The 13923-nt window shown below is 40.1% G+C and overlaps 1 protein-coding gene across 1 annotated transcript in view; it reads left to right on the top strand.

Moving 5' to 3' along the window:
• Positions 1-13923, top strand: part of PGGT1B (protein geranylgeranyltransferase type I subunit beta) — a 62177-nt gene that overhangs the window by 20010 nt on the left and 28244 nt on the right. Inside the window, exons 3-5 of the mRNA XM_042982515.1 lie at positions 6220-6287; positions 10599-10750; positions 12584-12716. Of these exons, the coding sequence (XP_042838449.1) occupies positions 6220-6287; positions 10599-10750; positions 12584-12716 (353 nt within the window). The remainder of the gene's footprint in view (positions 1-6219; positions 6288-10598; positions 10751-12583; positions 12717-13923) is intronic.

The raw sequence follows: 13923 nt of genomic DNA, 5'->3' as shown, positions 1-13923 counted from the left end.
CTTGAAGGAAATTAAAAGTGCTACTCCGGGGGTACCTGGCTGGCTCAGTCGGAAGAGCATGCCACTCTTGGTATCAGGGTCGTGAGTTTGAGCTTCATGTTGGGTCTAGAGATTAATTAAGTAAAAATAAAACTTAAAAAGTGCTACTCCACTGAACACATAAATGGAGAGCACAACGGCCTTATTGCTGGTGGTGAAAGTTCTCAGCCACAACATTTCCTTAAGTCAAAACCTAATCCAGAGCAAGACTCCCTTCATTTCCATGAAGTCTGGGAGGTGAGGAAGCTGCGGAAGAGAAGTTTGAAGCCAGCAGACGTTGGTTCGTGAGGTTTAAGGAAAGAAGCCATTTTTGTAACATAAAAGTACCAGGTGCAACAGCAGGTGCTGATACAGATACTGCAGCAAGTTATCCAGAAGATCTAAGATAATTCATGAAGGTGGCTACACTAAAAAAATGTTCAGTGTAGACAAAACAGCCTTCTTCTAGAAGAAAATACCATCTATGACTTTCCCAGCTAGAGAAAAGTCAGTGCCTAGCTTTCTAGGAGCTAAGGCAGTTGGTGACTTTCAGTAGAAGCCAGTGCTCGTTTACCATTTCTCTCTCTCTTTTTTAAATGTTTATTTATTTATGTTTGAGAGAGAGAGGGAGACCGAGAATCCCGAGCAGAATCTCTGCTGTCAACTCAAAGCCCAGTGTGAAGCTTGAACTCACTGTGAGATCATGACTTGAGCCAAAAGCACAAGTTGGACACTTAGCCCCCCTGAGCCATCCAGGTGCCCCTCATTTACCATTTCTGAAAATCCTAGGGCCCTCAATTCTGCTAACTCTACTCTGCCTGTGCTCTATAAATGGAACAACAAAGACTGGATGACAGCACATCTGTTTACAACATGGTTTACTGAATATGTTAGGCCCGCTGTTGAGAACTGCTCAGAAAAGATTTCCTTCAAAATATTATTGCTCATTGACAGTGTACTTGGTCACCCAAGAGCTCAGATGAAGATGTATAATGAGATTAATGTTGTTTTCATGCCTGCTAACACAGCATCCATTCTGCAGCTCAGGGGTCAAGGAGTCATTTTGACTTTCAGGTCTTATTGAAATGCATTGTAAGGCTGTAGCTGCCATAAGTAGGGATTTCCCTGATGGATCTAGGCAAAATAAAATAAAAACCTTCTGGAAATGATTCCCCAGTCTAGATGCCACAAAGAACATCTGTGTTTCATGGGAAGAGGTCAAAATACATTCACAGGAGTTTGGAAGAAGTTAATTCCAGCTCTCATGGATGACCTGGAGGGGTCCTAGACTTCAGTGGAGGAATTCCCTGCAGATGTAGAGGAAACATCAGGAGAGCTAGAAGTGGAGCCTGAAGATGTGACCGAATTCCTGCAATCTCATGGTAAAACTTGAACGGATGAGGAGTTGCTCCTTATGGATGAGCAAAAAAAGTGGTTTCTTGAGATGGAACCTACCCCTGGTGAAAGTGCTATGAAGATTGTTGAAATGGCAGCACAGGATCTATTACTGTTTTTTAAAGATTTTATTTTTAAGTAGTCTCTACACCCAACATGGGGCTTGAACTCACAACCCCAAGATCAAGAGTCACATGCTGTACTGACTGAGCCAGCCAGGCACCTCAAAAACACAGGATTTAGAATATTACGTAAACCTAGGTGATAAAGTGGTGGCAGGAATTGAGAGGATTGAATTTTTTTTGTTTTTTTGTCTTTTTGTTTTGTTTTTTTGGTTTTTGATTATGACTTCACTGCAGAACTTTTAACAAGTTTGAATGTAGGAGCACCTGGTTGCCTCAGTTGATTAAGCCTCTGACTTGGGCTCAGGTCATGGATGATGTCACGGTTGGTGAGTTCAAGCCCCACATTGGGCTCGCTGCTATCAGCGTCCACGCTGCTTTGGATCCTCTGTCCCCCTCTCTCTCCACCCCTTCCCATACGTGTGTGCTCTTTTTCTCTCTCTCAAAAATAAATAAACATTTAAAAAAATTTTTGTTAAGTTTGAATGTAAACCTTTGCCTTATAATTCAGAGGTACCTGAAGATTTATATATAATTGATTTCTAGTCTCTTAGAGAAGATTGAATTTTGAAAGCAGTTCTATGGGTAAAATGCTGCAGAGCCTGATAGGAAGAGTCAGGCATTCAGGAGACATTGTTTTATTTTAAGAAATTGACACAGCCACCCCAGCCTTCATTCAGCAGCATTCAGCAGCCATCAGCATTGAGGCAGGACCCTTTTAGGAGGGGACTCAAGGTAGGCTTCTTAAGTGAAGTATATACTCAAACCTGAAACAGGGATGCACAACTTTCTCCCCCAACCCCCATTTTTTTTAAGGCTTATTTTTTGTGAGATTGAGCCCCGCATCCAGCTCTGCACTGACTCTGCTGAGCCTGCTTGAGATTCTCTCCCTCTCTCTCTGCCCCACCCCCAATAAATAAACATTTAAAAACATTTTTTAAGTTTTTATTTTGAGAGAGAGAGTGCGCATGCACAGGCACAAGCGGGGGAGGAGCAGGGAGAGAGGAAGAGGAGAGGAGACAGAGAGAAAATCCCAAACAGGCTCTGCACTGACAGCATGGACCCCCATGTGGGGCTCGAACTCAGGAGCCATGCAATCGTGACCTGAGCTGAAACTAAGAGATGTTTAACTGACTGAGCCACCCAGGCGCCCCAATAAATAAACATTTAAAAAAAAAAAAAAAAAAAGGATAATCTTTAAAAGGGCATTCCTAAGGGGAAATAAGAGAGAAAAAAAAAAACATTAAAAAAATATGTCAGGAATTAAGGAAGATAATTTCAGCATCCGATGAAATATTAAGCCTAGGGAAAATACACCTTTGACATGCCGCTCCCCCAATTTGGAGGATTAAAACAAGTGGTGATAAAGGGATAAAGACATCTGTGACTTGGTGAAGACAATTTATTTTTAGAAAAGTATAACATTACACCCAGTTTGGAGTTTGGAAGCTGTGTTAGAATTAAGATGTTCCCCCTCGCCCTCTCTCTCCCCTAAATTCCTGTACCGTACTTATTCAAACACTAAGCACCATGGACTTTGAAGATGAAGTTAAGGTTACTGGTCAGCTGACCTCAAAATAGGGAGATGATCTGTAGGTGTTCCATGTACAGGGGAGGCCCTAGGACAGGAGAAAGATTTCAGACCCGTTGCAGACGCTTGGGTCCAGGGGCCCAGGTGTGAGCAGTGGCAAGGGCCCCAGCTGGCGGTGATCAAGGATGTGGAGACTCAGTCCCACACACTGGACGAGCGGAAGGAACGTGGGGCCACCTGTCCCCCAGAGCCTCCAGTAGGGAGCGCAGCCCCTGGCGGCTCTCCATTCCAGCCTGGTGAGGCTGATCTTGGACTTTGGAACTTACAGAACTGCCGGATAACAAATGGGTGTGGTTTCAAGTTAATAAGTTCTGTGATAATTTGTTATGGCAACACTGACTGATACAAAGAATAGAATCACTCTCCTGTCATTCCACACAATATTACTTTATTCCTTTCTGGGCTTTGTTGATAAGCATCCTTTGGTTAATTGTAAACATAATCACATAAATGTTCGCATCCTACCTTTTCTCTTAACTTGATCATTTCTCCATGTTGCTACATAGTTTTCCCTAATTATTAGCAGTATCATGTTCCTTTGACGAGATACAGTATTATATTTAACCTCTTGGACTTCTGTGTTGCTTCTAAATTTTCACCAGTGTAATATTGCCCTGGGTGTTTCTGTGCATACGACCTTTCTCATATGGGAAGTTCCTGGAGTCAATTCTCAGATGTAGCATTATCCATTCAGAGTCTGAGCCTTTTTATGCCTCTTATTATATAATGGCGAGTCTTAAGTGTCTTAGTCATTTAAAAGTCTTTAGCAGAGATAAGAGAACTATGTTCATTAATATCATCACCATTAGGTAATACCCTTTTTCAGATTTTTTTGTTAATGGTGTAAGGTGGTTAGTGGAGAATTTTAAATTTAGTGGATAAAGTTCCCTAAATTGTATAAGAAATTAATGTTTAAGTTACTGTCGTAAGTTTATGAGAGATAGAAAGCTGAATAGAGTACCTGTCTTGAAAAAATAGAGTGAAAAACATTTACTATGATTTAGTCATGTTCCAGTCCTAAGAGATATGAAACTGGTTTCTCACATCAGAACATACTTATAAATCTACGTTTTGTTTTTTTTTTTATTAATGATACAGTACAGTCTGCTGATACTACATTTCTATCTTCCGTGTCTATCATGCTGATTTTCTAACAGCAATCAAACCCATAACCATTTTCTTGTTGTGGGTATAACTAATTATTCATTTATAGGTTTTTTTTGCAGCTTCATAAAGGTATTGTTGACATATAACACATGTAAATGTAAAGTATACAACATGATGTTTGAGACATGAATATATTGCAGAATGATTACCACAGTCCCCTTACATGATTACCCTATGTGAGTGTGTGGTGACAACATTTAAGATCTCTCCTAATAACTTTCAAGTGTATAACACAGTCCTATTAATTATAGTCATCATCCTGTGCATTAGATCCCCAGAACTTACTCATCTTATAGGTAGACGTTTGTACTTTTGACTAACATCTCACCATTTCTCCCAGCTCCTGTCAACTACCATTCTGCTCTGTTTCCATGTTTCAGCCTTTTTAAATTCCACATGTAAGTGAGAACATACAATATTTGTTTCTCTCTGACTTATTGCATGTGGCATCCATAATATCACAAAAGGCAGAATTTGCTCTTTCATGGCTGATTAACATTCTGGATATCGTGTGTGTGTGTGTGTGTGTGTGTGTGTGTGTGTGTGTGTGTGTGTGTGTGAAATTTTCTTTATCCACTCATCCAGTGGGTGTGTGTGTATGTGTGTGTGAGAGAGAAAGAGAGAGATTTTTTCACTCCTCTGTTGATAGACACTTAGGTTGTTTCCATGTCTTGGCTGTTATAAATTATGTTGCAGTGATCATGGGGGTGCACATATCTCTTTGAAATGGTGATTTTGTTTCCTTTGGCTATCTACCCAGTGGTGGCATTGCCGAATCATATAGTAGTTCTGTGTATAATTTTTTGAAGAACCTCCATACTGTATTCCATAATGGCTGTACCAATTTATATTCCCACCACCAATGCACAGGGCTCCCTTTTCATGGATGTGACTTCGTTTCCAGCTTATTTTCTTTCTCAAGTTCCTAGTACTTCAAAGCAGAGTGGATGGGGTGCCTTGGTGGTTCAGTTGACCCGATTTCAGCTCAGGTCATAATCCCAGGGATCAAGCCCCATGTTGGGCTCTGAGCTGAGCATGGAGCCTGCTTCACATTCTCTCTCCCTACCCCCCACCCCGCCCTTTACCTGCTTGCATGTGTGCGTGCTCTCTCTCTAAAATAAAAAATAAAAACAAAGTAGAGTGGATCATTGGACTCAGAACAAAGGTTTGTCCGTACTAAAATACAAAGTATGGGGCGGGGGGTGCCTGGGTGGCTCATTTGGTTAAGCACCCGACTCTTGGTTTCTGCGCAGGTCATGATCTCGTGGTTTGTAACTTTGAATCCTACATCAGGCTCCGTGATGACGGTGCGGAGCCTGCTTGGGATTTTCTCTCTCCCTTTCTCTCTGCCCCTCCCCTGCTCGCTCTCTCTGTCTCTCTCAAAAATTAATAAAAAAAAAAGTTTTTTAAATTTAAAATACAAAGTACATACATTTTTTTGTGACTAGGGCATCTTAGATGTTTAGTTTGCTCACATATAAAGAAGCAGTAAGTTAAAATAAAAAGGCAGTGGAAGGGAAGTTAGGATTCCAGATCCAGATGTGTAATTAACTGATTGTTACTTTGAACATGTCACTTAACCTCTGGGCTTCTGTTTTCTGCTCTTTAACACGGGGTTGATTATGTTGATCACATGAAAAATAATCGTATAGAAAAGGTTTGAAAGCATTTTGCCTGCAGTGAGGTAGGGTATAAACTAAAGATATGTGGTAGGAAATCATTATTTTGTCTCTGACTGGTTGGAAAATTAAGTGAGATTCCCATAAAGTGAGAACACACCTGGCACATGCTAGAATGAAAATGGAGACAGTGACAAAGCTTTGGTACTAAAATACTCAGTTTCTGAAAGAATATATAATTGATCTGCTTTAGAGTCTTTTCAAAAATAAAATATACTTTAAATAAGTACATGGTTTTATTTTCTAGGATCCAATCTAAATCGCTGTGGTTTCCGAGGCTCTTCATACCTGGGTATTCCATTCAACCCATCAAAGGTGAGTTCTTTCTGGGTGGGGAGGAGGGAGGAGGGAGATGGATGGATTTTAGTGAGAAAGAAAACTAAGAAATGACACAGAAGCCAGGCTTCTGTGTTTCATTATAGCTAAATATTGTCTACTAATGTGTATTATGACCTTTACTTAAAGGAAAGTGATACCCACCCTACTTCCTGGAACTATGCACAGTATGTGTGCATGCAGAATTTGCTACCGTCACAAGTATGATGTCTCTCATCCTATTGTTTGTGTGTCAAAATTACTGGTGAATTCCTGGAGAATTGGAAATTACTGGTGAATTCCTGGAGAATTGGAAATACAGCTCTCCTGTGCTTGGTGCTTGCTCTTGAGGAAGCCAGTGAACTTCTGTGTTAGTGAAGGACTTTACATTTGGCTCATGTTTCTAAAGAATAAAACAAAAAGCTCTTGCCAAGGCAGTGATTGAAGACACATGAAGAGCAACGAATTTGAGGCAACAGGCAGGTTGTCTTTTGCCTGTTTTTTCATACTCTCTTCCTAATTTTAGAATAAATAGCAGTAATTTGGGAGAAGGCAGCATGTTTTCATAGAGGCACTGGTTCAAGTTTCTTCCTCTGCCTTAGGCTGTAGATCACCTTGCTTATGTCAGGGTCACGTGAATTTGCCAAGATGTGTCTATAATCATGTGTGCCCGCTGCTTTTAGCAAGGAATCTGAAAACAAAGAATTCACAAAATCTGTTCCCTTTTTGCTGTACATGTAATATTTTCCCGCTGATGCTGGTCCTCAGGAAGATGGCTGTCCCGTTACTCGTATTGGACAGGCTCTCTGGGTGCCATGCCATGTGGCCATGACAACTGCTTTATAGTGCCGTACCTTATACAGACTTTTACCTGCCCTCGTTGAAATAAAGCTGGGCTTTGATAACATTACTTGTAAAAGACAATCCCCTTCTGTACCCCTTTCTGAAGACAATTTTATTTATTTTTAAATGCTTATTTATTTTTGAGAGAGAAAGAGAAAGCGAGTGGGGGAGGGGCAGAGGGGGAAGGGAGGAGGATCTGAGTTGGGCTCCGCGCTGACAGCAGAGAGCCCAGTGCAGGGCTAGAACTCACAGACTGCGAGATCTTGACCTGAGGTGAAGTCTGATGCTCAACCAACTAAGCCACCCAGGCGCCACCCCCAACACGTCTTTTTAAATAACAAGAATAAAATTTAAAAACAAAAACATTTTTGCTTTGGTTTACAGAGTCTCCCGAAACCTCTTTTTGGCCCTAATTCACCTAGACCCCTGGCATCTTCTGGGGGAGGTTGGGTCCCACTCCATGCCACGTTGTGTTAGTCTGAATTTGAGTGGTGGAAGGAGCAGGAGACTCCAGTGGACTCATGTAGGCCCCCCAGGAGCAGTTGGCTCAGAGTCGGCGAGAATCTGAAGAGGCACATGGGATTTCCCGACACAGTACACAAATACAGTAGTGTCAGCAATCTTTCTTCCGAATTCACCAAACCACCCTGTCTGGTAAATGCCCCAGGACCTTCCAGGGCCATAGAGAACTTTTCGGGAAACACTGATGGAGCCTCTCCGCCTACTCTTCTCACTGTTTTCCTTCACAAATTCTGTATTGTCTGTTAAATTATGTGTTGTCCCCAGTACATGCTAAATACCCAGAATTTTCTTTCTCTGCATTGCTTTTACTTTTTCTTCTACCTATGAAGCCGCCTCTCCTCGCCTCTCCTCGCCTCTCCTCGCCTCTCCTCGCCTCTCCTCGCCTCTCCTCGCCTCTCCTCGCCTCTCCTCGCCTCTCCTCGCCTCTCCTCGCCTCTCCTCGCCTCTCCTCGCCTCTCCTCGCCTCTCCTCGCCTCTCCTCGCCTCTCCTCGCCTCTCCTCGCCTCTCCTCGCCTCTCCTCCCTCCAAGTTCCTCTTCTGGCACAGACAAGAATCCTTTATTTAAAGCTTTGTGTTACTTTGTCTCCCTCATGACGCTTTTATGTCCTACTTCGTATTGTAATTACTTGATCTGCCCTTAAGGTTAAGCTCCACATTTGATTTGTGTTTGGATTCCCCCTGGTACTTTTAACCTAGTAGATGTTTACTTTAAGTACCAAGAAATGAAGTGGGCTGTGGGAGTTGTAAGAAGGCTGTTACAAATGTGGAATAGAATAGCTGGGAGTACCAGAGTTTCAGTTGTAGGGAGGAACTCAGAATGAATTCTAAGTGTTAGCAAGATGAAAATTTGTTTGTGAGACCATATAAGGAATTGTAGACGTAAGGCCGGATGGGTAGGGTGGTGTCAGATTATAGAAGGTCTTGAACACTGTGCAAACTTGTTCTGTGAGGAACCACAGAAGGTCAGTGAGCAGAAAAATAATGTGATTTCCTGCCTGGTGGTTCCGGGACCCTAGTTCATGACTCCCAAGAAGTACTGGCCCTTTGGGTATCTGCCTTGTGCTTGCATCGTCACCAAGATAACCAGCATCTTTATCACAGTAACTTTATTTAACCCTCACAATAACCCCATGAGGGAGGTACTAATATCCACATTCTAGTAGGAGGAATGAAGCAGGCCAGTGAGTAGTATAGCCAAGATTTGATGCATTTCACTGGTTGTAGAAGTTAACATTTATTATAATTTTTTAAAATTTTGTTTTTAATGTTTTTATTTCTGAGAGAGAGAGAGAGCGAGCATCAGTCAGGGAGGGACAGAGAGAGAGGTAGACACAGAATCTGAAGCAGGCTCCAGGCTCCGAGCTGTCAGCACAGAGCCCGACTCAGGGCTTGAACTCATGAACCATGAGATCATGACCTGAGCAAAGTCAGAGGTTTAACTGACTGAGCCACCCAGGTGCCCCGAAGTTAATGTTTATTATAGTAGGCGAGGAGTCTGCTTGAACCAGAACCTTGGTACAAGCTTCACTTTCGCTTTCCAGTATGCTGAGCAGTTACTCTAGAATTTGGAGCAATTGTTGATGAACCTAAACTGAGATAGAAGGGAAACCAGTGAAAGAGATGAATTTTAAAATACACTCTTACTCTTTCAAAATTAAAATGTTCTTCGTTGTGTGTCAACTACACTTCAATTAAAAAAAAAAAAAAACCTCTTAAGACATTCTTAAACTTACATAAATTAGTACATTGTGAAATCTTACATTTTTCAGGTGAAATTTTTTTTTTTAGTGACTGATTCATAGGATCAGCTGATTATTTGAAATTAATTGTAAAACTCTGAATGCTTTTTTTTGTTTTTTTTTAAGTTTATTTATTTATTTTGACAGAGAGCACAAGCTGGAGGGAGGCAGAGAGAGGGAGAGACAGAATCCCAAGCAGCTTCTGCACCATCAGTGCAGAGCCCGATGTGGGGTTCAAACTCACAAACTGTGAGATTGTGACCTGAGCCGAGCTCAAGAGTTGGACACTTAATCATGTGTGCCACCCAGGTCCCCCTAAAACTCTGAATGCTTTGTATATTGTGGGACATCAAGTTACTTGGCGTAGTAAACACTTTTTTTAAATCCAGATTTTATCAGTGCCAGTGCCTAGGGTCTTTACAGGATTTCCTATATGAGTCACATATTTTGTAGCTTAAGAGTTCTTTGATAACTGTGGTTATCTTTTGTTGAAACAGTCAGAGTGGTAAAACAAATCTGACACGTGGTAATGCTTCCTGGTAAGACTTCTCTGCTCCACCTCTGCAATTTGCTGGTCTGATGGTCTTCCAGAACACTTTTTGCCAGCAGGATGCGTTGGGCTCTAAATTTTAAAAGTTACACTGTTTTATTTCTAGAGATTTTTTTCAGTTTTGGTAACAGAGCTCTTTGCTTTTTGTTATTCTAAGTGCTAATATGTTTTAAAGACTCATTAAATTGTATATGGGAGCAGAATGAGGTTTTTCAACTGTGTTGTTTTGTAATATTTTTATATGGTGGTCACTATGGTTTTTAATTTGGATTTGTACAGTAAAAGGATTTTTATTTCTTTCATAAATTGTTTCTGTTTGAAAAGCTCTATGCTTTTCTAACGTCTTAAGACTTAAGTTATAAGTGATATGGTTGATGACATTTGAAGTTCAAATAATTTGGTTTATTTGTGTAAAAGCACTACTTCCCTGAAGCTTTAGGTTTGCAGGATAAGTTTAAGAATTGTGTAGCCTGCAAAGTATGTGATTATACTTACATTGAGTCATGTAAAATGGAGGTTTGCTTTTTCAATCAGGTGTCAGTAGAAATCAGTATAAACATTGCATTTTCCTAGTTCCTGAAACCTTGCATTAGATTGCTTAATGAAGTAAGTTTTCAGTTTACTAGTTCATTAACATTATGTTTATTTTGAATTTAGAATCCTGGAACAGCTCATCCTTATGATAGTGGCCACATAGCAATGACCTACACTGGCCTTTCGTGCTTAGTTATTCTTGGAGATGACCTAAGCCGAGTAAATAAGGAAGCTTGCTTAGCGGGCTTGAGAGCTCTTCAGCTGGAAGATGGGAGGTATGGGTCACTCTTTGATTTTTTTTTTTTTTTTCCCTTTCTGTCTCTCTTTCTTTCTTGGAAAAATTTTATACAAGTAAAAAATGGGTACAGTACTGTACTAGAACTTTAGGGTTTATCATAAACCCTTATTAGAACCACCTGAAGTTCACTGTACATACATAAAGTTAAATGCCTAATCAAAAAAAAAAAAGATCCAAGATTTTTTATGTGAGTAAAGAGAAATCACACTAGCAGAACTCCTTTCTTCCTCTCTCTTTTTAAGTGACACAGTAAATAGATTCATAAATAAGTGGTTGAATGGTTTCATTTGTAAGATGGATTTTAATTTACCTTCTTGGTGAAAAAAATGGATATTTTGAAGAAAGCATACATTTAGTCTGAACTTTTATTACTTAAGACATAGTGATTGGGGGGAGAAAGGGATGAACACTGAATATTAGATGCTAGTGTAAGTGGTTTCAATGACATTTATAAAAGATAGAAAAAGAACTTAGCATATTTATTAATATTTGGTGGTTTGTATGGTATATCTAGAGTTTTAAGGGGTAAATTGTTTTCAAATCTAGGAAATGACAAAGCAGTAGTGATCCTGTTTAGCGAAGAGATTTTGTAAACAAATTCTGCTATGTTGTTAAGTCAGTGCTCCATCTATTAATAGCTCTATTTTCCTGTCAAGGTTTAAAAACACTGCTCTCGGGGAGCACCTGGGTGGCTCAGTCGGTTAAGCGTCTGACTCTTAGTTTCAGCTCAGGTCGTGATCTCACGTTCGTGAGGCTGAGCCCCACATCAGGCTCTGCACTGGCAGCACAGAGGAGCTTGCTAGGGATTCTCTCTCTCCCTCTTTCTGCCCTTCCCCTGCCTGTGCTCACTCGCGCGCGCTCTCTCTCTCTCTCTCTCTCTCTCTCTCTCTCTCTCTCTCTCTCACTCTCTCAATAGACTTAAAAAAAAGACAAAAAACCTTCCCTCAGGCATGTGGCTGGCTCAGTCAGTGGAGCATGTGACTCTTGAGTTGTGAGTTCAGGCCCCACATTTGGTGTAGAGTTTACTTAAAATCTTGAAACACTGGTGTAATTAACTGAAAGATAAAGGTTATTGTCAAAGCAAATGATGATAAATACAATTAAAGAAAAAAAAACCACCCCTCTCGGTGAGGGGAAGACTAATGTAGACACATAAGATATTTTATCATTAACTGGAAATACTGCAAAACTGAATCTTGACCTCAGCCAGCATATGTGACTGATACCTCCAAGTTTCGGTGTAGTCTTTGATTATTGCCACTGTATCCCTGTTTATAAATAAAGAAATAGATACCAGGCACAGACTGCTACTTCTCTTAAAACTAATGGAATAGGTAAAAATTGAATTACAGCACAATATGATCAGTTAGTGGTTATCTACATATACATTTGGAAGAAATTTCACACATCAAAACTTGGGTTTGGGAATTTCTTACTATTCAGTAGGTCCTATGTTTTACCTGCTCCTTTCCCCCCATTCTCACGCTAGTGTGCCACAACTGTGGTAGGGAGCAAATAAACTTACTCTGAGTGGTAGCATCTGGTAAGGAGTAACTGGTAGTGTGGAAAGCTACCCAGAAATCAGAACTTGGGAGCAGAGGGTGACTTAGAGATCATTTTATATTTTTCGAGTACTAGTTCTATTTGTTGACTTAATACAAGTAGTATATGGTTTTTAAATCTGTATTTAATAATAGGTTTTTCTGTGACAAAAGACATGAAGCGCGTGTTTCTCACCCACCCTGCAAGAAAATAAAAAAAATAAATTCTGCTGCCATGTAATCGTGTGTCATACTGTTATTACTTCCAGTTTCTGCGCAGTCCCTGAAGGCAGTGAAAATGACATGCGATTTGTATACTGTGCTTCCTGCATTTGCTATATGCTCAACAACTGGTCTGGCATGGATATGAAAAAAGCCATCAATTACATTAGAAGAAGTATGGTGAGTTACGTTGATAAATCGACTATTTTAGATCATTATTGCTGCTATATGGGAGCTGCAGTAAAATGCACGTCTCCTCTTTCTTCCACCAAGAATCTGGAAATCAGGTTAGTAGCATTGCTTTTTAGATACTTTGTATAATCAGAACAGCCATATAGAAATAATTGTGAAGGGCAGATTGATTCATTGGCCATTAAAATTTAAATGTAATTTATGTCTGAAGAAACAAATGTCTTTACTAGAAAGAGATTGGTCAGCCCTAGAAGAAAAAAGAAGCAAAATCTCAAAGGCACATGCTTGATAAACTGTCCTCACAGGGGTCAGTGGAGAGCCCTGGCCAAGCATAGTAGAGATTTATGGTGTCTTTAAGGAGACTGTTTCTATATTTGGTGTGAGGTGGGAGTTCCATAAGTCATTTGACTAGCAGAGACCAAATATAACAAGATTGACTGGGCTAGCAATAGATTTTTGGATCATTTTTGTTAATACTTTGACGTGTGCTTTTTTTTTTCAATCTAAGGTTTATTTTTAAGGAGAATATCAAATGGAAATGTTATTCTTTCACAGTACAATTTAATCTTCTCATTGGCAGTAGTAAGGAAAGCTCAGTCTCAGCCAGAATTATCTTTTGCTTTACTTTTTCGTCTCTTATATGAAACTGGAGACGTAGAAGTGTTGCTTCCCAAGTTTATTACTTCCCAAATACTGAGTTTTTAGTTTTAAAGATTAGACTATTTTCGGCTGTTAATTCAACTTTCACTTAGTATTTCAAAGTGAAAATTAATTTCTTAGAGGAATGAAATTGTTTTTAATTGAATGTGTGAATGTGGATCAGATTTTATAGAATGTGGATCAGGCATTTTTAAAAGCCTGTGGAGTCCAAAAGAACAGAGCCTGAAAGGAGTTTTAAAAGAAACAGATTTATGTGCTGTAGAAGGATAGGTGATGATGTGGTTTGGCATGAACACTAAGGAAGTGACCCTGTGTCACTCCTCAGCGTGTTGTCTTTGGGAGTGTAGCATACTGACTTGCCCTGTTACCAGTGATAGTAACTTTTGATCACTCGATTAAGGTGGTGTATGCCGTATTTTTCTCTGTAGAGTTAGAATTTTTCCACCTAGAAGGATTCAGTATCTTGTGGCGAGATGTTTTGGAGACTGTCAAATAATCTATCCTTCATCAGACTTTATCCAACTATAATAAGATT

The sequence above is a fragment of the Panthera tigris genome, chromosome A1 (genome assembly GCF_018350195.1).
Source record: "Panthera tigris isolate Pti1 chromosome A1, P.tigris_Pti1_mat1.1, whole genome shotgun sequence".
Lineage (NCBI taxonomy): Eukaryota > Metazoa > Chordata > Mammalia > Carnivora > Felidae > Panthera > Panthera tigris.
Note: the sequence above shows the minus strand (reverse complement) of the source record. Positions and strands in the feature narration are given on the sequence as shown.